Raw genomic sequence first — 23,296 nt, forward strand, 5'->3', positions numbered from 1 at the left:
CTACCCTGTAGAACTGGCCTGGTGTGTTTTACTCAGAATGCATTTGGATGTCAGGACACAATTCAAACAGTATTTTTGTCCGAGTTTGCTTTTAATGTAGGCTTTTTACCCAGGCATTTAATTTCCTTTTTTATGGCAGTCTGTGAATTGGGCCCAAATTTGAATCCTCCCCGAGCGAGGAAGATGTGGGAATGTTTATTCCAAGAGAAAACAGCAGCCTTTTTCATGTTCTAATTGGATTTCATGTGAGACTTGTGCTTTCCTCAAGTTATACTCATTAGGAAGATGCTGTTCAGACACAGCTCTGCTCTTAACAGTTGCTCTTCATAAATCCCTGAACGTTTGCTTGCTTTCTGCTTTTTATTATTCTCTATAATTTTGCCTGCTGGGGAGATCTTTGCCCCAGATTTTACCTTTTTTATTCGCTCTAAGAAGTACTGACTGTCCCCAGCAAGATCTTTCTCATTCGTGTGGTCACCTGAGCGCTCAGAGACAAACCTGAGCAGACTCCGAGCCAAATCAGGTCAAAAAGTGAGTAAGGGAGCCCCGTTTTAATAGGCTCAGCCCGGCGTTTATCCCGATGGAGGATGTTGGAGCAGCATCGGGGGGGCAGGAGCCCCACGGGAGCTTCCGCAGGCCGCGTGGCCAAGCGCTCCCAGGGAGGGGCTGAGCTTGGGTGCTGCGCTGGCTCCAGCACACCTCGTGTCACGGGTGCCCCCCGTGCCTCCCGTCCCTGGGGCTCGAGCTGCGCAGGGCCGCCCTCCCTTCGGCATCAGCCGCCTGTCCCGGGGCGTCTCCCCACGCGAAGCGGGAGCCCGAATGCGGGCAATTTCTTGTTATTTCCCTAATGAACATGCAGCCGGGGAGCCGCAGCGCCGTGCTGCAGGGCCGGCTTGCTTACCCACCGCGATGCTCTGTCCTGTCCTCTGGCGCCCGCGAGCACTGCCGCGTCCTAGCTCCGGCGCCGTCCAAACCCCGCGTGCCAGGGCATCGTGGGTAACGCTATCTCTGAAGAAAGCTCTTAGTTTTTTTTTTTTTTTTTTCCCATCTTCTCCTTCGGTCATTGCGGGGAAGCGGCCGCTCTCGCGGCACCAGCTGGCCGCGCTTCTCAGCACCCCCCCTCTTCTTCCCTTATATATTTATTTTCCGCTGCCGCGGCTCTGGAGGCAGGGTGCGTTTTCCCGGAGCGCAGGGAAGGCGGCACTTGGGCGGCTCTCGGCAGCCCCGCGAGTCGCCGAGGAGGCTCTGCGGCACGGGCGTGCGGATCATCCCAGCCGGACTCATCCCCGTGCCCGGGACGTGGCGCGGGCAGCATGCGGCTGCGCGGGGCCGCCGCTCGCCGCTGCGCCTCGCGATTCCGGAGCTAAGCGTGGAGCATCCGCCGGGCTGCGGCTGCGGTGCCGCGCGCCGGGGATGCCCCGCGCCGCCCGCCCGCGCCGGACATGGGCAGCACTTGCGACAAAGGTACCGCGCGCGTCCCCTCCCCACGGCACTGGCTCACTGTGTCCCGCGTGTCCGCATGCCCTCCCTGGGAGCAGCGTCGGCGCGAGCCCAGCTCCTGTGAATATTCATGCTCGGCACAGCAGCCCGCATGCATTGAGGTTGCCAAAGTCACATCTTAGTAAGGTCGTATCGGCAGGACGAGGAGAGTTTGACCTATTTATTTTTTATTTTTTATCTGCAGAGGCGCATATATGTGTATATATATGTGTGTGTGCGTGGTGCCCTCCAGGCAGGCGAGAGCCTTCCGACCATCGTATGTTTGAGCTCGTGGTAGGGTCCTATAGGACCGAACTTTGACCTCTGTCAAGTTGGGTGCAGTCGAGGTGAAAACTGGGCTTCCTGGTGTCTCCATGTCGGTTATCTGCTAATTCCTGTATAGCTTGTGTAAATATATATATATATATATATAATAATCATAACAATATACAGTTTTTGGAATGGTAGTGAACAAACAGCAATCGAATCATAAATACCACCGGGTATTGATCTGCACCATTTTTTTTTTTTATTTTAACTGCTTACTGGCTATGAGCAAGTGGGATTCATAACCTTGAGGCTGCGGGTGGAAATGCCATTGTAATTTAGTGAGTAAATCAGAGATGGAGGAATTGGGCAGTGTTTTAATCCACTTGAAACTGTGCCGGGGCGCCCGCGCGGTGCGGCACAGAGCCCTCCTGCGCCCACTCACCTCCCTCCTCTTCTCTCTCAGAGGTCCCGGCAGAGAGGTCTCCTCGCAGACGGAGCATCTCGGGGACCAGCACGTCGGAGAAGACCAACTCCATGGATGCGGCGAACACGTCTCCTTTCAAAGTGCCGGTGAGTCCCCTTTCCTGCAGGGGAGCAAATTTCCCCATCGAATCGGAGGTGGAGGTTGAAATATCTTAATGTACAAGCAGGCTCTGAGAAGGAAAAAGTATTTACTTAGTATTTCCATTTTTCAGGTGGTTTTGGTACGTGCTGCTATATATTACTGGTAATATTTCTGGTAGATCCGTAGTTTGCTTATTTCTCCTGGATGGATCTAAGGCTGCAAATAGTGACACATCAGCATTAATGTGGGCATCAACCTATATAAATACTTCTGAAGTTGCTGCCAGGGTTTGCATTCTATATTCAATTTTTGGCTAGGAGAAAAGTTCCTCTAGGTTGGTAATGGCATGTTATTTTTGCTTTTTGTTAGAGAAGTATAGAAAATGGAGATGGTCCTGCATGTGTCATCTTTAATAATAAATAAATAAATAAATACTGGTTTTGACAACAGCAATGTAAATAGAAAAGCTTAAGGTGGGTCAGCGCTAATGGAAAATGTGTTGTCTAAAGCAACCTATAAACTCCATTGGAAATAAAGAAGGGAGCAGAGGGAAGGGCTGTGTGACAACCTGGTAGCTACCACACTTCTCTTAGTCACTGTTAAATATACTGGGTAATGATGTTTAGTCCCTTTCTAGGACTACAGGATAATTTAGATTGGAAGGGACCTCTGGAAGTCTCTGGTCCACCCTTCTCTTCAGAGCAGGGTCAGCTCAGCTCAGGATGCTGGATCTGGCCGCACTTTGGCAGTCTCCGTGGATGGAGATCCCGCAGCCTCCTGGGCAGCCTGTGCTGGACATGCTCTCTGGGAAAGCTCCCTCTTTCTGTGGGGGAGCTTTCTTGTCAGAACCAGATTTGTACTTTTAATGTCTACTGAAAGACTTGGAATCCATTCTGATCTAGCTGGAAAAACATCCAAGGCAACCCTGTATCAGGAGATATTGTTTCCCTTGGAGAAGGGAAGGCCGGGCGATTCTATCCATGTGTCCGAACGCCCGGTGGGAGGGAGCAAAAAAGATGGAAGCAGACTCTTCTCAGGGGTGCTCAGTGCCAGTCAGCACAGGTGGAAATACAAGAAATTCTGTTTAAACCTGATATATGTGTATATGTATGTATTTTTTTTACCATCTTCATCTATGGGAAGTTCTTGATCTTCTTTGTCTTCATCAAGAAATTCTCCCAGCCTCTGGATGGGTCTGTGTGCTGTGCCTTTAGATGAATGCATATATGTATTATGGTAGTCTAACGACTGCAGCCTATATAGCAGGATCATTTACTATCTATCTGTATTGCTTACTTTATACGTCTCCTTTTTTTTAATGTGTTTTCCATCATTTTTGTGTTTTTTTTTATGTTGATCATACCTTTGAATAATGTTTTAATGTCTCTCAGAATCTTCTCTAATTAGTATTTAGTATCGATTTTTAGCAATCTATTTTAGTGTTTTTAGTATTAGTGGCCCTCTCTCGTGCGAGGTTGTTGCTGTGAATATTTCTCCTCCTGGCACTCTCCTAGGCTGCGGGGAGCCTGGCAGGGACTGGGCTGTGCTGCGTGGCCTCTGCGCGTGGCCACCTGGACACCCTCCTGCCGCTTGCAGAGGGCCGAGGCTTGGGGCTGCCGTTGCAACAGGCCGTTTGGCTGCTGTTTGTGCTTTACCTGTGCTGTTTCTGGGCCAGCATCTCACCTATTTAAAAGGACGAGTGGCGTCCAAAGTCAGGTTGCTCAAGAGTACAAACAAGCTCAAACCAAACGTGCTCCCGCAAAATCAAGAATAACGGAGAGGGCAGCAGAGCGCTGCTGCTTTGGTGTCACTGTTTGGAAAAAACAAAAGCACAAGTTCTCTTAATACATGTTTGTAAAGCCATTTTAAGTACTCTTAAACCGTACCCTTGAAGCTCTTTGCAGGCCCCTGATCTGAGACTTGCAGGAGGCAGCCAAGTCATCGCACCCACACCTGGGAGCTGGAAAAGCCTCAGTGTCAATCAAAGGAAGAAACTTCCCTCCCTAATTTTATCATCGTTAGATCTGCAAAAGTCTCCAAATTTAGCAGGATAACTTAAAATGTGCTATACCTTTTCATCCCCCTGCTTGAGGCTTCTAGCAGAAGTTGCCTTAAGACAGGGGCCAGCTTAACCTTCCTCCATGCCGATGAAGAACTATGCTGAGGCTTCCAAAATAAGTTGCATTTACAGCTGTTTAAGTTTGCCTCTTGGAAAAGCTATTTTAAAACTGTCTCCTCAAGAGGACAGGGACTTGCAGCATGCTCTGTGCACGGCTCCTCCAAACCCCAGCACCGCTCTGATTTGTGATGCGCCTAATGGGCCTGTTTCGCATTTGGAATTTTGATTCACAAGGGCCTAATGGCCTTTAAGTGAATATTGCCTTAACGGAGACGTCTGTGGGTAGGCTCTGCAGAGGAGGTGGTCAGGGAAGGATTTATTTTAAGGGATGGACGTGTTCAGCTCGGCAGATTTGCTGCGGCTTGCGCGACGCTGCGCACGGATGAGCTCCTGCGCTGCCCCTTCCCGCTCTCCCCGTTCCCTGCAGGCTTGTGGCTGCGGTAACGAGGGCCTCGCGAATCGGACGCCATTCCGGCGCGGGCGCTCTCGGCGTGTTCTCTCGCGCACACAGATGTGCGGCTTTCGCGGGCATACCGTTACATACGCGCAAAAAGCCGCAATTTTAATAATGCGTGTCAGGGGCTAGGCAAATAGCAAGGCAGACGGACGTGGCTGGGAGCAGGCGTCGTGACGCACGGGTGGGCGAGGAACCAGCTTTTCCCTTCCCACGCGCTCCGGGTCCTGGCAGTGTCTCGGCCTGGGCGCTTCCCCGCCAGCTGCTGCACGGAGCCCGCGACAACGGACCGGCCTCCCTGCTCCACCCTGGCGAGCAGGGGTAAAGCAGGGTCGCCAAGACCCCCAGATCCTCATGAACGGTCGGGAGCTGCTGCTGCAGCCCTCCTCAGGCTCATACTGCTCTCATCGACTTTGCTTTTCTGGCGTAATTTTGTTAGGAGTTTCTGCGCTGCAAACGATGTGTGACTGCGCCGCGCACGTTGGCCATCATAAAAAGTCAAGGAGGAAGCCAAGAGCCACGTGCAAAGGGGAGGGGAAAGCCGTGCTCGAGGTGCACAGCGCGTCAGTCCTAGCAGCCCTGCGCGAGCACCGCCGCGAGGGAGCAGCCCGCACGCTTCTTGTTACCGCTGGAACTGGATCCACTTCCCACTCTGCCTTTTCCCACCGTAACGTGGGTTTGTTTAAATCTGCTCGCGCTTTTTTGCTCTGGGTCAGGTCCGTTGGCCTTTATTCCCAGGGCTTCCTGGTGGAAGGAAGAGGTGGGCGATTAGCTCTGTACAGGGAGCCTCTTCCCTCCCTCCCCGCGCGCAGGGCGGTCGTTGCTGCAGGACGTTCACGTGCTCTTCCTGCCGAGCTGCATTTGTCCCTCACATCTGATTCCCTGGAGTCCCAGTCGAGCGGCGGGTGCTTCCACAGTGCTTGCCGCTGCCGCGTCTCCAACAGCAGGAACGTCTGTCTCGCGTTCAGCATGGCCCTGGGGTGGTTTTGCCCAGTTTCCCAGCAGTGCCTGTGGGGGAGGTGTTCCTGTGTGGAGTTGAGGCGCCCGCTCGCGTCCAGCCTGCCCTCGTTTCGGAGTTCAGTGCACATTGGCTCACTCGTTCTTGTTCTTCACCTCTAAATCACAGCTTAGGCAAGTTATGCACAGTGTAATTAATGCTCCCTCAGCAAAGTAGGCTGCCTGGCCCTCATTATTATGTGTATAAAATACGTGTATTATATCCCCTCGTATATATATGTTTTCACAGCTCCTTCACTGGCCACGCGTAGCCGCACAGAGGCCGTTTGCAGGCACGTGCGTTACCCGTTCCCGTTTGCTCCCAGCCGTTGGTTGTTTGTCCCTCCTTGCTGGCCCTCCCTTCCCCTCCTGGCAGGGAATTGCCCAGAGTGGTTGCTGCGCTGCCTGGCTCCCCTTGCAGCTCATTATCAGCCCGGCGGCGCCGAGCGCGGCCCCTCGGCCTGTCCCTGTGGTGCGACACGTGGCTGTTATCGCAGCTGCCCTGCAGGCCGCTCGCGCTTTGTGTCCCCAGCCGCGGCCATTTGGCTTCTGGTTTTCTAATAAGAAGCTCTTTACTCTTTACAAAGGCTTCAGGTTGCCCTTTTGTGTAGTTGCGGGCGCCGTCTTTGCGGGTCAGCTGAGCGGGGCTCTGCGACGCTGCCCGCGCTTCCGATGCCTTTCGTCAGTAGTTACCTCACCAAGGCAGACCTGATCCCGTGTCATCTCCATTTCTTCCCTTTTCTTCTTGCCGGTCTCCAACTGGTTCATCCTGTTCCGCATCCTTCCTGTGGCAGTAGCCAGCTTTTCATTGGAAGGCGGAATAGCTCATCCGGCCAAATCCGCAGGGTTGTCCATCAGGGCAAAAACACCCTCCTGATCCTCGCTGCTGATCAGCTCATGTCCCAGAGCACCAGGATTGCTCACTCCTGGTATTTTTAAACCTGACTAATGCAGCTACATATGTTATTCTTCCTTATATAAACACATAATCCTTTTTTAATCTTGCCGAAAAACTTGTTCGCGTGGGATCTTGTGATGCTGAATTTTACCAGCTGATTTACAGATAGCTTTTTAAAAGGCCTGGTTAAAAAATAAATAAATAAATAAAAAGGTGTTTAAATTTGCTGCCTCTGACGTTGAATTGCCCCTTGGCTCCATTACATAACAGGACAAGCGGGAAGCCTAGTAAGTTCCATTCTCCTTGTTTTCTACATCTCTAATCCCTTCTTCCTTTTATTTCAGAACTCAATAATCGGCCTTTCAAACATGCCTTTTGTAAATCCCCTGCCTCTGGCCGGGTTTTCCAGCTTCGTTGCGGGTTTCTTGCCGAGCAGGGGCGAGGGGCAGAGCTGCGCTAGCGGCAGGTTGAGCTCCCGTGTCCTGAAGAGGTATCGGGCTCTCAGCCGCACCTTCCCCATCGCGTGTTCTCTCTGCCCGTCCTGCTTGGAGGCTCCTGCTAATACCGGTGCCTTTTATTGGTGGGTAATGAGGATAATTAGCGGCCTTTGGCTGTGCAGAGCTCTGTGCCGCTTTGCTGGCATCAGGGGCAGCCAGACAGCTGCCCTCTTCAGCACAGAGCAAGGATCTCCCAAAGCCAAGGCTGAAAACAGTGACCACCACCTCTTACTTTAATACACAGAGGCACCTCTGCCTCCTCTCAGCAGCCGTGGAGCAAAGTTGCCAAACTCTGCTAAATTTATCGCTTCTTTTGCCATTCGCTGTTGACAAAGTGCCGGATCACTTGCTTCATTTCCAAATATGATGGTGGAATTCCCAGCTTGATTGGAGTTCTTGCTGATAACCTGCGGAGTGCTTGCTCTGGGCTCCCCTCTCCGCGCCGCTCCTGTCGCTCCTGGCGTCGGTGGCCCGGAGGGGACTGTCCCAGCGCGGGTGGCTGTCACCTCTGTGCCGGCAGAGGCCTGGCCTCGTGGCCACAGCCGCTCTCCCCTCGCTCTCCTTTTAAAGCTCCCCATTTTCACAGTACTTATCTTTCCAGAAGATCGTTCCAGCTGGTTTATCCTACCCAATATGTGGGGCTTTGGTTGGTTGGTTTGGTTTTGAATAAAATTTCAACTGTTTCAGAGCTGTTTCCTGACAGCTGTGAAACCTCTGATACCTGAGAGGAGTTAGGTGTGTTCTTTGCCCATTTAGTGGTACAACTTACTAACATGGGCAGAGATTTCTGCTGTAGAGAAATCAGCTTGACGGGCTGGGGGGTTAGCTTGATGGTAATTGCTGCACATACAAGCTTATTTTTCATCCTTTTATGCCTGCATTCAGCATTTAAAAGGATTTCCTTAGGCAAATGGAAGGGGAAAGCTCCGCGTGGCCCCGGCTTGTCCGTCTGTAAGCGCTGGCCCCGCGTAAGGCGCCAGCAACGTTACAACCTGTGAAAAGGGGCCGTGTTCGGAGGCTCGCCAAGAAGCGCTCCCGGCTTTAAGAAACTGTAGCCTTAAATTTGTTCGGACCGTATCGCTTCCTTGGTGGAACAGTCTCTGGGCAGCCTTATACAACCCGAGACAGCTTCTTTGCTCTGTTGAAGAGTATGTCTTGTTCAGTTAAACAAGGAAATCTTTCTCTAAGGTATAAGCAATGCTGCCTTAAAATTGTGTGCTCCCGCAAAAATGGATATTCCTGGCACCTGTCCGAGTGGGATTTGAAATGACTTGATACCAGTGTTTTTGGATCCCATGAGGAACTGGGTCAGCTTTGTCTTATTTGCCCTTAAGGGAAAAAAGAAAAATTATTTCGCGTTGGCAATTTGAGCAGCCAGAGAGGCACTGGAATGATGCCAGAGTCCACCCGCTCCGAGTCCCTGCAGTTGGTTTTGTTACCTTTTATGCTGAGAGGTCAGAATATGCGAAAGTGCCTTTCAAAGTGCTTCACATCCTCTACTTGAATTCCAGCAGTGGCCCCGGGAGAAGCCCGAGAGCATCTATTGATTACAGGGTTGGTATTACTTTTTTTTTTTCTATTCCCCAAAGACACTTTTTCAGTAAGAGGGCCAAAAAATGCAGGAGTGCCATACAGATAAAAATACTAAGAATAACAACGAGGAAAGGCGGGGGCGCTGAAGTGCTTGTTTAAGGAGGGCGCTTTTGTCGAAAGAGCGAAGGAACGCTGCGATGAAGGCAGATATGCCGCGCTTCCTCGAGAAGGGGGGAAGGACATGCAGGAATTTTCAGACTAACAGAGAGCAGCCAAGGCCATGCCTTGGTGTCGGAGAGCCTGTAATGTTCCTAATGAAGGGGGTAAAGGAAGGGGCGCCCGCGGCGGCTCCATGCAGCTGCTCTGCGGAGGGGGAGAGCTGATTCCGCCCCTCAAATGCTGCTGAATCCTATTGGATTAAGGAGCTCTCTGTTTGCTCGGATCGCGCCGAGGAACGCGCGCACGTGTGCCTGCAAGCCCTGGAAGGAGCTGGATGCAATATGGTTTAAAATGTGTGTTGTCTTCCAAGCCCCGCGCGGGGTGGAGCGATGCCCGCTGGAAACAGCCATGACTTCCCCGCGCGCGGAGGTGCCTGGCGCTGCCCGTCAGCAGCTGGAGCTCCAGCGGCGCTGCCAGGGGAACACGTGGCTCCCTGTCCTCGTGGCCCTGTGGAGCGCAGGCTCGGAGGAGGACGTGCAGGCGGTGGCACCAGCAGCCCAGCAGCAGTTGTTCAGAAGGCAGGTTAGCTGGACGTGTAATATGTTTAGGTCCCGGCTAGATTTTGGGTTGAGTTTTGCTTCAAAACAACACCTGGACAAGTATCTGAAGTCACTAATACTGCAATCTTCAGAGATTTTCAAGTCTGGATAGTGAGAATTTTGAAACTGCCTGTTTTTGTAAGGCTTGTTGTATCCCAGTCAAAAAAGAGAGCTTGGACGCAATGGACACAAGGCATCTTCTAGTGTTAATCCAAGAATTATAAACATGGTGTGTGGAGGGGAGCATAGGGTCAAATACTGAGTACCCAAGACTACTGCTTGCTAATAGCGGAGGGGGGTTGTTTGTTTAATTTTTGAGTCTTTTGAGTAGTAATTGGAGTTCACTGAAGTTCACCTGTAACATGAGCAGTGCCGCTTGTTGCAATTCAAAGCTGTCACGCAGGGGAACAGTCATCAACCATCCTGCCCTGCCCCTCTTTCTGCTCCGGGGAATTCCAATACAGCGGATCCCTCACGGCGGTCGGTGGGAATCGCTGAGAGTGGATGCAGTGACACTGCCCTGATTGATTTGTTCCCGGTGCAAGAGGTTCCCTGCTTCACTGCTGTGACTTCTCGTTTTAGGGCTTCTTCAGTAAACGTCTGAAAGGCTCCATCAAGAGGACAAAGAGCCAGTCAAAACTGGACAGGAACACGAGTTTCCGTCTCCCTTCTCTGCGCAATGCCGATGACAGGTAAGAGTCAGAGCATCTCCCAGGTGATGTCACCCACAGAGTGCACCTACGGCATGAGTATTGCTGAGCACAAGCCCAGAAAGGTAAGTGAGGGAAGGATTTTATTGCCAACTGGCAGATGGGTGTGTTTGGGACTGACTGATACGTTAGAATATGCGATGCAGCACCGACACAAGGCTGAAACCTTTAACTATTCAACTGTCAACTACAGTTGACAAAAAAGGTCAGGTTAAGCATCTGCAGTCAAATACCTCTTTCTTCTTCAGCATCCCTGCAAATAAACGATGGGCCTTAAATTTCATGATAGAAAACCACTGGATTGGGTGGTTTTAGTGCCCTTTGCCTGCATGCAGTCGCCCCGGGGGTGCTGGTGCAGGCAGGTTGGTGTGAGCAGCCCTGGCCAGCCCCGAGGACGCGCGGTGCCGATCCGGCACGCGAAGGGGCCTGGCTAAGGCCGTAGTTGTGTAGCTGCTGCAGGGTGGAGTCCTACAGTGAACAGCGCATCTATTTCTCAGAAAATGAGAGAACTCAATAAGAAACTTAATTCTATCCATCTAAGAGCTCTTTCTGGTAAATTCTTGCTTGTGTCTCTTTTGCTGGAACTTTGGGCTGGAAATGGATTATATAAGAGGCAGGTAAAAGCTGCTTTTTCCTAACTATTTGTAAAGTGTCTTAATTGTCTTCATTAAACCTTACAGTGCATTTTATTCCGCAGTAGCTCAGCAGGAGTATCAGACAGAGTGAAAAATAGGTTGCCCTGTACTTAAGAGCTCTCTGCCCTTCTGCTGTTTAGTGCATTTTTGCTTCTCCCTTAGCTGAGCAGAATTCATTAGCTGAGCCTGTCATGCTGTGCCGTTTCAATCAATGATTCTGTCTTCTTCATCTGAAAGGCAGTGCCATAAAATCGTGGAGATGGCTGTGGGTGTTGGAGGTCTTGTTGACGTGAGGAGCTGGGGAGCGGACGGCTGCTGCTCGCCGGTGGTGGCTGATGCTGTTCCTTTAGTCGTGGCAATGTCGTGCGGTCTGTTTGGAGTGAAGTTTTGTTATAAATCCCTATTTTCGGGGAGCTGCAACTTGGCTGTATGAAACAGTGCATTGAGCATAACCATATTAAATAAGGTTACCCTTTGGTAAAGTACTTTTTGCTTTTAGTGCCTTCTGTCGCCAGCTTTCTTTGAAGTTCTGTGATGCAAAAATCTCTGCCATAAATAATGTAAAGGACATAAGTGTTTCCATAACATGGCACTCCTGGTAAATGTGGGCTGATGAGGCATCCTCTTCCAGTGGAAAGGATACTATTTTAGGAAGGTCAATAAGCATATTTACAATGAGTCGCTATGACTTTGCTTTGATGCATGATCTGCTCCACAGCAAAGCCCTCTCCTCTCTTCAAAAATGGATCTTCCTCTACTGCCTGCCAGCGTGGGCATGAATTGTCAGCTAGACCTGAGTGGCACGTGGGCTTTCTCCAGTTGTGTGCGAAGCATAAAACTCCGTCCACGGGGGCTGGCATGGCACAGCACTGCTCTGTTCCCTTTGCCCTCCAAGTCTCCTGTGCGCAGATTTAAAAACAAGGATCCAGGAGGCAAATGAACAGGGTGGCAGGGCCCGACACTGGGATTTGGGAAGGAGCGACCTGGAAAGCCAGCAGCGCAGAGGGCACTGGATAAGGACAAGTGTCCACGTGATCCTCCTGCTTTTGGCCTTGTGTCCGCCGAAGCAAACAGAGGGCACACAGCGCGGAAGAGGAACATCCTCGGAGAGCAGCAGAGCAGGAGGAAGCCGAGAGGAGCTTTCTTTGGAGAGAGACCTCTGTGCGAATGAGCAGCACGGCTCAAAAGCAGGAGCCTCGTGCCAGGCTTGACTGCTGGGTTGGTGAAACCTCATGCTGCAGGATCATGAGGGTCAAGAGCACTGATGGGTCCTGCTTGGAGAAGGGAAGTGTCTAGTCACTGCTCGACCTCATAGGTACCTTCTGTTGGAAAGCCTGAGGCTTCATGGAGTTCTGCTCCCGCTGGTCGGCCACGCAGGCAGCTGCATGTAGGGATGCTGAAAGGTTGTAGTTAAGTCTACTGCTTTTCTAAGGATGCTTCATCAATCAAACCACAAGGGAAACTCAGTTCCATCATAAAGTTGAACTTGAAAATAGTTTCTTCTCTCCCCACCACCGCCTGCCACCACCCCAAAGTGTCACTGTGTGTCTCAGAGCACCTGGAAAATGCAATTGGTGGATCCAATAGCAAGAAAAACAACTCTGGACTCTGAAGTCACATGGGAATGAAGCTCTTAAGATGAAGAAGAGATTAGGATACTGGGAGGAGAAGGGCTGGAGGGAAGGGCGGTCAAAAAGATCTCATCTGTGTTTTGAGCTATGCTGCTCTTTGGGGGGTTTTCCAACGGCAAAGCCGGCTCCAACTGTTTGGGTGCAAAAGAAAGTAGCATAAAGTAGCTGAGTCTGTGTAATTATGTGGAATTCATAGAAGGGAATGCCCATTTCCTCCCCACCTCCTGCTCTCCCTGCCCCTGTTTGTTTCTCCTTGCAGGGCAGTAGGAACATCCCTATCCTGCCCCGTGAATGAGCCCTTTCCCATTTTAAGCAGGTAGTGCTTGGAGGCACCATGGTGCTGTGCAGGTTTCCAGGACCAGGTTGACCGATAACATCTACCTTTTCTTGCTCTGACAAACACGGAGCCCTGCCTTCAAAGAAACTATTGTGTAGCTTTATAAAGCAAAGCCCTGTGAGGTTGAGAAGGAAATTGAGGCTGTCCTCATGTTCTTTGTCGCATACTGCTGGGACATTTGGGTCCTCTTAAGAAACAGGAAGCCTTTATAGGTAAGTGACTCAAATCTAATTCTCAAATAAGGAAGATGGGCTACCCCCTTGTGCATGAAGATTTGGGACACTGTCACGTGGCATCTCACTGAGGCTGGTGGCATCCAGTGGCTGTGTGAGATGGGTTAGGCTGGACAGGGTGTGGGATGCTGTGGGATGCGGGTGGAGGTGAGCTGCAGGTGCTGCCGGACTTTCGGAAGCTCCATGAGCCACCGTGGGTCAGTGTCCAAGTGCCCTGCGTGACTCGACAACCTCTCGGTGTGGAATTCCCATCACTTGTGTTGCTCCACATTGTGGCTGTCTCTGGGCAGCCTGTTGTTCTTGAGAACTTGTGTTCCCAAGGCACCGACGTGCGAACGCTGAGGCCGCTCTTGGCTGCGGCCCGCGCCAAGCGCGAGCGACACCGTTCAACGCGTGGAGCCATCCAGCACGTCGGGGCATGCAGGCAGCTCGTCGCCAGGGTGGCTGGCACCCTGTCCCTGCACCCGCTTACACGTTTTTTCCAGCTCGTCTCCCACTGCATTCTTTGATCTCCCCAGCACCCCCACTTCCCTCACACACTTTCTCAGTGTCAATAATATATAAAAAATGCACTTTGATGGTGAAAAAGCATGAGGGAAAAAGCTCAAGGAGAATCAAATTTGAAAGGAGCCCTCAAATTGATATGTTCAGTTTGTGGATGGGAATTTGAGAATATTCCCAAGCACACCCCGTAATTCTCACCTCACTCTTGTTCATGGTGAGGGCGCAGACGTGCATATGGGCTCAGTGCCTGCAGTAAAGCCCTGTGGACAGCTGGGAGGCTTTTGCCCTCTTGGGATTTACTGCCACGTGGGCCTCCTCCTGCCTTGCTAGAGGTGATTTGGTGGCATTATGAGCCGGGGGCCGCCCAGCGAAGGATGCTCGCTGGGGATGGGGCCGCCCGGGTAGCGGGGCAGCCGGTGCCATGGCCCTGGGGCTCATGGTGAGGCGCTGCCGCTGCTCACACAACGGCTTCCTGCACCTGCGGTAAGTGCTCGCGCCGCCCGCCCGGCTGCGCGGAAATAGAGCCGAGCACATGAATGATGGAAGCAGAATCCCACCTTGTTTTTCTTATTTAGTCATTCTAATTTAATCCTTTTTTAAAAGAAAAAAAGAAAGGGGGAGTGTGATTTTTATCCTGCTGGAGACTTGGGGATAAAGATCTGTGTTATGCAATGCATTATTAAGGCTTGACTCACTCCATGCTTGCACTCATTCAGCATATCCGTTCCTGTGCGTGCTAGAATATGGGGAGGGGGACTGAGGGGGAGCTTTCCAGAGAGACATCTCGCTCCCGTCTTGATGAACGTTTCGGCTGGTTTTCTGCTGCTCGTTTTCAGCAAACACTGAACAAGATGTCGGTGTTCAGGTTGCTGTCACGGCCCTTCTCCCTGAGGGCGGCCGGCTCGCTTGACCCCTTTATAGAAACATACTGCCTTGTGGCTGGTGGTTTGCTGCAAACCAAGGTCCTCCTCATAGCATTCATTGAGAAATCTCTTAGCAGCGAAATGAAGCTTAGGTGGTTAAGCATCTGAGAAAAATACAAGAGTTTGCAATGCTGGGAAGAAATGGGTCGAGTTAGGAGACTGTTCCGGTGAGGAGCTGCCACAGCTGAGGAGGCGCGTGCTAGTCAAGCTGGGATCCATACAGAGCGCGGGGATGGCCTTTGGGCACGGAACAGCCCTGTGCCAAACGGCGAGGCTTTGGGCAGGGCCTCGCATTTAGATCCGAGCAGAAGCTCTGGGGGAGGCGAAAGCAGCACTGCTCTCCCGGGAGCCGGGCAGCGGCACACGCAACCCTGCGGTCCGAGTTTTCAAATAACAACCACAAGGGAACCACTTGGGCTCTGAGAACTGTTGCCCAGGATGTTTTGCTAGTGGCAGGTGGATGCCGTGGCGGGTGAGATGCCTGCTGGGGAAGGGGTGCTGCTGCTTGCTAGTTCGTTCTTTAATTTTCATCTTTCGGCTTGTGGATGTCCGCAGGGCTGTTTTCCAAGCGGTGCAGCACTCTGCCTCCTGAGCACAGTCATCGGGAGCCATCCGTGCTTGGTAGGTTGGCTGTTAAATAGGTCAAAATCAGCAGGAGAGCTCCATAACCAGCGCGGCGAGGAGTTAACCCTTTGCCTCGCGAGCCTTGGCACGAGGAGACCGTGGCAGGAGGCGCCCCGCGGGCTGCCCCCGAAAGCTGGAGGGTTGTGGTCTGCAGCACTCCCTGCTCCCGCCTGGGATCTTCCCCTTGCGGAGGGCGTGCAGGGAGAGGGACCACTAAGGTTTGGGGCACTGGCCGGGCTGTGACAGGGGAGAGGAGTCGCGGCACTGAAGACCGTTGCTCCAAACGGTGCAACAAGAGGTGAGACGTTTAAACCGATCCTTGTCCTGCTGCTCTCCCCACGTGATGGCAAGCACGGCCGCAGGGCGCTGGTCAGCAACAGCCGCTCGCTCTCAACTCTTAACATCTTCTGCCAGGGCTGTTGTGCACAGGGGAGCAGGAGAAAAGCAGCGGGAAAGACAAAAAGTCAATCATCCGAGGCGAGTTGTAATTTAAATCGGGATTTGGTTGTTAATGGGGCTGTTTAACAGCAACAGATTTGCACGGGCAGCCCTGCCCCCCGCGCCGGCGCGCCTGATCTGCCTGTTTACAGTAAGCTGCTTCCCTGGGATTAGTGGAGGAGCTTCCCGCCCGCGTAGGGTGCCCGCGTCGCGGCCTCGCGCTGGCCGCTGCGGGCTGCCCTCTCCAGCTGCCGCCTCTGGCGCAGGGCGCAGGCCAGGGCACCCCGCTGCAGGAGGAGGGATGCGCCGCGGGGCCGGGCACCTCTGCGTGGACCCCGCGCTGGCAACGGGCCCAGGGGAGCCGGCGGCCCCGCACCGCCTGGCGTTCCGCGCGCCCACCTGCCCTCTGCGCCCTGGGGCCGCCGCACACTTGTAACCTCGGGCCGAAGGAGGATTCCCTCCTGGAATTCGCGCCAAGCCTTTCCCTCCCAAGGCCTTTCCCTCCCAACGGGATTCCCGGGCTACGCGGCCGGCGGAGCGGCGCGACACCACGATGCTGGGCGGCTGCGCTGCCAGCTGGCTGCACGAGTGCTTCACGTAGGTGTGCGGCCCGGCCGCCGCTCTGCCCTCCTCCCGCAGCTCCGCGCTTTCCCTGCGCTTCCCCGCGCGCTCGGCTGGCCGCTGCCGCCGGCTCGCGCGTGCAAGTGAGGGCTTCGTGATCTCCCTCCAGGAAGGATCACGGCATGTTTCCTGGTAGGATGGCTCAGGGGTAGGAGGAATGCGAGTGTTACAAAATCTTAGGATTTTTTTTCTATAAGTCACACTAGGGAAATATATAAGAACTACTTCAAAATTGAAGGGCTGTTAGTTCTCTCTGCTCATTGCTCCTACAGTAAAGTACATTATTAAAAGATTTCTCCGTTTGATACTAAGTCCCGCTGCTGTGAATCAAATCCAAGAGGAAGCACCCAAGGTGAGGAGGCGTCTCAAACCATTGCTGTTTCTGGCATAAGGCTTGAGCAGCAGGTGCCAGCCTAGCCACACATCCGTGCTTTGTGTTGAACGCGGTTTGTGTTCAGCCGCGTCTGCTCCAACGGCAAAATCCAGTTCACCTGCAGTTTGTGAAGTTCACCTGCAGAAGTGAAAGCATTAGTTTAGGCCTAAAAGTCTTGTGTCTTTATTGTAGCTTATCAGCTCGGTGTCTGCCCTGGAGAAGAAGGGCCCAAGGTAAAGATGCCATCACCTGTTTACTGGGCTGTTGTCAGAAGAGCTTCCTACTGCACACAGATGTCACTGTAAAATCGAACTGGGAGAATACAGAAAAATTTTCAGTGCCTTGGGTACTTGGTTTCAAAATGCATGGAGGAGGGAGGGGTATTTCTAGGGACAAAGAGGAGCCCGCGCTGGTAACGGTGTTGTGGAGGTGACCCTGCCCAAGCCAAGGGACATAGGAGCTGGTCAGCTAAAAGAGAAGAGCTGCAGGCATCAGGCTGGGGGCTAAAAGTGAGTAGTGGAGACATGGGGAGGAAGAAAAGGGGAAGCATTAATTGCAAAACTTCAGTGTAGCTAAATGACTTGAGCACCGTAAAGCAGGAAATTGCTGTGTTTGATTTTAGGTCAAAGACTCTATATCTTAAGAAAAAAAAATCGTATCTTGCAGGGGGTATTCTTGCTCTAACAAGAGCAGCTACCGTTCTGCGTTGGTTTAGAGATTTAGAGATGTAAGTGTGCTTTTTGCTGTTAGCAAACATTTCCCTAGTTGAAGAAACACCAACAAGTTGTAGCTTTCTGCGGGATGTTGCCACATCTCTTAGAAATGGTCAGAAAAATAACGTTTCCTTTCCCCGTTGTTGTTCTTCAGGTCACGTGGATTGCCAAAGCTGAAAGAGTCCCGTTCCCATGAGTCTTTACTGAGCCCGGGCAGTGCGGTGGAGACCTTGGATCTTGGGGCAGAAGAAAAAGTCTTTGTCAAACCACTTCACAGCAGCATCCTTGGACAAGACTTCTGCTTTGAGGTGAGGAGCACTCTCCAAACACCCAGCAGATTATACGCTGTCAGTCAGTTTGAGTACTTACGTACTCAAAGATGTACTTGGAGCACACTGGCCTGTGATGAGACAGCTGGAGAGCAAACTGGGAACACATGCTCTCCTGAGGTCTGCCAAATTGGCATGAGATCCCCAAGTCCTGATGGCTTCAGCCAGTCAGCAAAGAGAAAACATTCTCAATTACTGCATCTTCTAATTGAACATCTCTTACCTTGGGAAGTCTCTAGGCATTTGTAGTCAGCACACGTATGTACGCCCTAAGCATAGCTATTGCCTGTAAGCTGGGTTTTCATCCTCTCCAGACTCACCTAAATTCACTTTGAAAATATACCATAACTGAGAAATGTCATTTCCAGTGTGAACCATCTTGCAGCAGCTCAGCCCCTTCCCAGGTTGCTTGAGGAGAAGCTTTGGCAGCTGAGCACATTTCCATCGCACCGGGCAGTGGGGAGCAAAGCTCCTCTTTGCTTTTCAACCTGGGCTGCCTCCAGAACAGGCTGTTTGTGATCGCACAGTCGTTTCCCTGCAAGGGCAGCACCAAGCTGGATGCGCCCAAGGCCATCGCGAGCGGCTGTGGCAGTGGAGAGTCAATGTGGCTTCAGCTGAGTCCTTTGCATGTGTCTAAAGCTCTGCAGTGCAACCTGGAAACGGCCCTGGCAGAAAGCCAGCGGGTAGCAGGCTCTTCTCTGAGCCTCGGCCAGGAGCTGTTCCCGCTCACTTGGCATTAGCTCCCTGGAGTCACCATTTCCAGGGAGTTTTGCCTTGTGTCAATACACTGCTAGTTCTGTCTCTCCGCTGTTCGTAACCAAATCATCCGGTCCCTGGGATTTTCTGGGGAAAACTGCAAGCATTTCATAGCTATGGATCAATTAACAAGTGTAAAAAATAATTGACTGGCTGATTATAGCCTTTGTAAGATGTTTAAGAGTCTTTTAAGAGGAACCTTTGGCCCTTCGTATGTTTCCTTTTAGTTTTATATTAATTTGAACTGACTTTTTTTTTTCTCTGTTTTCTGTGGGCCTCTCCATCTCTGCTTTCTCAGATCTTCTAATGCTTTCCTGCCTTTTTCATATTTACTCCCTGTTTCTCAAACATTCCTAGCCATCATCTTTACTTTTTGTAGGATTGTACATGTCTTCTGAACTTGTGTGATCTCAGCTTATCACTTATATATTGCAGGTAACCTGCTCCACTGGCAGTAAATGTTTCAGCTGTTCCTCAGCAGCAGAGAGAGACAAGTGGATGGAAAACCTACGCAGAGCAGTGCAGCCAAATAAGGTAATGGAAATTCCAGAAATAAGGAAGCAAAGGACATGGAGCTCCATGGCTTAATGGGGCGGTGCAGCGCTGGCAGAAGGAAAAGGGATTCAGAGCTGGGTGAAAGGAAGTCGGGTTTTCCGTGGGTAAACATGGCATGCTGCCTCCCTGGGAGCTTTCTGAGAAGAAAAATGTTCTAGCCCCTACCTTCGACATGCAGAAGACAACAATTTGCTTCTGCTTTAGGAGATAAAATGTTCAATTTCGTAGAGATCCTGAATCAAAGCTGAGATATTTCTTCCATGCAGGACAACTGCCGTCGAGCTGAGAATGTGCTTCGTCTTTGGATCATTGAGGCAAAGGACCTGACCCCTAAGAAAAAGTACTTCTGTGAGCTGTGCCTTGATGACACTCTCTTTGCCCGCACCACCAGCAAAACAAAAGCCGACAACATTTTCTGGGGAGAGCACTTTGAGTTCTACAGCCTCCCGCCTCTTCATAGCATCACAGTTCACATCTACAAGGATGTGGAGAAGAAGAAGAAAAAGGACAAGAATAACTATGTGGGCTTGGTCAACATTCCCGTGGCCAGCGTAACTGGTCGCCAGTTTATGGAAAAATGGTACCCAGTGAGCACACCTACACCCAACAAAGGGAAAGCAGGGGGACCTTCCATTCGGATCAAGTCCCGTTACCAGACCATAACCATTTTGCCCATGGAGCAATACAAAGAATTTGCAGAGTTTATTACCAGCAACTACACTACACTGTGCTCCGTGCTTGAACCGGTGATCAGCGTCAGGAATAAGGAGGAGATGGCTTGTGCTTTGGTGCACATCCTTCAGAGCACGGGGAGAGCAAAGGTAAGAGCAGGCGGCCCCTGTCCGAGTGACTCCCTCTTGCTGCTCGCAGAGGGTGTCTCTGGGGTTGCAGAAAGTAGGAAGCCTGGGCTGGCCTGACCACACACAGCAGCAGAAGGTGCCTGTGGCATTTCTGGATATGGGATAGAAAGCTAGGAAAAGGGTCTAGAAAATACCTTCAAGGACTTGGGCAAATGCATGTGGATGGGTGTCTTACCAACAAGCAAGTGCCTTGGTTGATGCCAAGATTGAAGATACTCTGTGCAAAGTGAAGAGGAGGAAGTAGGAGGGACCATCTAACCTTATGTTACTCTGAGCGTTGGGGACTGTTCTGAGCACTTGAGTGTTTAGAAATCTTTGCTGCGTATCTAAAATTGTAATACAGGAGAGGAGAGAAATAAGCTAGAAAGTAACTTCCAGAAATGCCTCTGATGCGTTGAACTGCCGTCGTCGGTTCAGGCTGAATCAGTTAATCACTTCGAGCCTTGATTTGGTCAGGGTTTGAACAGCTTTTACAGAAGCTGTGCTCAGTTAGTGTTGATCCCCCCTGCCCCAGGGATGTTCTCTGTGCACACTGGAAAAAAAGTGTGTGAAAATGTCCTGTAGGGCCTAGACAATTTTGAGAAGTATTAAAAGACATTGATTTACCTGGCTGCTCCTGCCAAGCTGGGTGTGTGAGAGGGGTGCTCAGCTGTAGCTGGCGGAGTGAGTTACGCGCCCCAAACACAAGTGTGAGGGTTTGAGATGTGGAAGAGCAGCCGTTGGCAGCATCCAGGTGACAGCCCCACTCAGCTGCTGTGAAACAGCCTCTCGTGTGCCCGTAGTCGTGTACCCTGCCCGCCTTGACGTGCCCCTCTGAAGGGGGGCTCTCTCGATAAGAGCTTGTTCCTCACCACGCTGTTTCTCGGATCCAGGGAAGTTGCTAGCTGGGATAACTCCTCTAGGATGGTACTAAAATGCTTTTGGAAAGCAGCCCTTGGATTCCTGCAGTGCTAGCTGCAAGGAGCAGGCACGTTAATGTGATAAGTTTGTCTTTGCAGTGCCACAGTATTTTTGAAGGTCTCTTTTTCTAGATGCGTTGAGCAGTCTGGGCTGCCACAGCCTACAGCTACCAAGGAACCTTTGCAGCTCATGCTGTGGTGGTGCTGATAGAGCTGCATGGCCCCAGCCTGCACCATGTGAAAATATTTCTGCCACATTTTATCAGAAAACAATAGCTAATTTGTTCTGAATATTTGCACTAGTTTGTTCTGAATATTTTGTACTGATACATTAGTTTGGTATAATCAGTAGGGCTAGGATGCCTCGCTGCAGCACTCTTTGGAGGATACCAATGTGTGGAGGACACAGCAGCACTAGCAAGTCACAGTTATCATTTAGTCCTAATTTAGAATGGTGGGGTTTTTTTTCTTTTAGAAAGTGAAAAACCTCAGACAAAAATACAGCTCCTGTCCTGGAGATTCGTTAAGTCCTGAGTGTTTCTTGTGATGCGCCGAGTGTCCTTGGCTCATAAGCACGTATCACTTGAGGAAAGAAATATTACTATAGGACTAAGCCCTATATTAAATGGTTTTTCACTGTGATGAAACTCGATTGTTACTTCCATGCCATGTAGATCCACAGCATGTATGCCACCGTTTTTTTCCAAGTCCTGAGCTATTTTCATTTTGTGAATTAAGTTGTAAGCCGTTCTTCTTAATGAAATTTTGCTGAGCTGCAAGAATTGATTCATAACTTCCATCTTGGGTTTTTAAATGTATAGCTTGTCTGTGTTCAGCATGAAAAGCAGTCCTTGGCACCCCAGATCCAAAGCTAGACAGTTATTTCAGTGATCCTCTTGCTCCTGTGTTTATCATTCCTCCTTGGCTTCTGCCTAGCGTGACTGAGTCCAGTTAGAATAACCTCTGCCCATGTTACTTTCTTCTTCAGGACTTCTTAACGGATTTGGTGATGTCTGAGATAGATCGTTGTGGGGAGCATGATGTCTTGATCTTCAGGGAGAACACACTTGCTACCAAAGCTATTGAGGAATACCTAAAATTGGTAGGGCAAAAGTATCTTCACGATGCACTAGGTAAGACAGTACCAACCTGTCTCTTTTTTTTTTTTTTTTTTTTTTGGTGTTGCAAGGGTTAATCCAGTTGCAGAGAACTGCAACTCAGTTCTCTGCAAGTCAAGGAACTGGATTAGACTCTGTGCTGGAGTCTGGGAGGTGACCCATCCAAGGACGACTGTAGTGGTGAAGCCGGAATGAATCTCCCAGCTCCAGCTTCGCTATTTAACATTCAACCTGTGCCGTGCCAGCCCCATAAATATGGTGGGGTGTCTCCAGTCAGCCCTTCGCTTACATGGTAGCTAACAGCAAGCAACAACAACCAGCCAGAGGGAATGAGGCTTCCGGGCTACTGAGCACCCAGAGCAGGAGCCCGAGGTGCAGAGCAGCTGGGGAGCCTTCTGCCCATGTGTGTGTCCCACGTGCTCCCTGTTTGCAGCGCATGAGACGTGTCTGGCCGGGCTGGGATGATCTGCCCCGCTCACAGCAGGGCCGCGGCGCTCAGCGTTACTCACCAGGGTGGCATCTGGGAATGGCACCTCTTCCCCTTCCCGCCAAAAGGTTCTGCTCCCACCACAGCCCTGCGAGGGGCTGTCCCCACAGCTGCTGTCGCCATAAGGAGCACTGAAAGATGTTCGCTGCCTTCCCGGGAAGCTCTCGGCCTCTCTGTAATTAGCTCTTCCCAGCTTGATGGTGACGTCTTTCTTAGCCAAGATTGCCCAGGGAGCCACCCATGCCCCTGTTGTTTCTTGGATGAAGAAAGCTTTGGAAACTGATACAAGAGAAATTGGAGCAGGCCAGAGCCAAGTCCCGCACCACATCCTTTCACAAAGAGCAAGACCCAGCCGCCTTTCCCGGCAGTCTGGCCCAGCCTCAGCAAGCCTAGACGCTGGCAAGTCATCAAGGAGCTAGCTGGCTAAATTAGTCAGGCTGCCAAGGGTCAGGAGAGCCAGGTCTGTGATTATGTGCTTCTTGGCCACGTTTTAAATGTAATGAGCCTGTGCTGGTAGTCTCGTTCTCATGGGTGGAACCTCTGAAGCACAAGTCACATCCCAGGCCCTTACCTGCCGTGGAGAAGCGAGCAGCATATTTACTTGGTGCTGTGCTTTTCGGCAGAGCAAATCGTCAGCTGTGGCCCCGGTATATTACATTTGGCTGCAAGCCCTTTAATATGCAGTAATTGCACGGAGATATTTTAAAATTAATGACTTTTATCCCGTCGTCTAGAACATTGGTGCTGAGTGATAAGACTGTAAATCATAGATGTTGGAGATGGAAATATGCCATCAGTCGTGCAGCCTGTCTGGCGCCCAGGGCAAGGCTGCTCGTGACAATATATCCCTCTCATTCTTCATCACGTGCTGCATGTCGCTAGGCAGTTCACTCTGATGCCGTGCTCTTTGAAAGAGTTAGTGACATTACGTTGGTGTGAGCTGTTTATTTTATCTGCGAGAGCGTCTCAATACATGATTAA

General features: G+C 51.2%; 1 protein-coding gene across 1 annotated transcript in view; it reads left to right on the forward strand.

Moving 5' to 3' along the window:
• Positions 1 to 23,296, forward strand: part of RASAL2 (RAS protein activator like 2) — a 119,254-nt gene that overhangs the window by 79,808 nt on the left and 16,150 nt on the right. Inside the window, exons 4-9 of the mRNA XM_088524890.1 lie at positions 2,213 to 2,319; positions 10,152 to 10,261; positions 17,466 to 17,619; positions 18,832 to 18,930; positions 19,218 to 19,772; positions 21,699 to 21,843. Of these exons, the coding sequence (XP_088381016.1) occupies positions 2,213 to 2,319; positions 10,152 to 10,261; positions 17,466 to 17,619; positions 18,832 to 18,930; positions 19,218 to 19,772; positions 21,699 to 21,843 (1,170 nt within the window). The remainder of the gene's footprint in view (positions 1 to 2,212; positions 2,320 to 10,151; positions 10,262 to 17,465; positions 17,620 to 18,831; positions 18,931 to 19,217; positions 19,773 to 21,698; positions 21,844 to 23,296) is intronic.

The sequence above is a fragment of the Tinamus guttatus genome, unplaced genomic scaffold (assembly GCF_059628265.1).
Source record: "Tinamus guttatus ecotype Peru unplaced genomic scaffold, ASM5962826v1 Tinamus_guttatus_pri_ptg000215l, whole genome shotgun sequence".
Lineage (NCBI taxonomy): Eukaryota > Metazoa > Chordata > Aves > Tinamiformes > Tinamidae > Tinamus > Tinamus guttatus.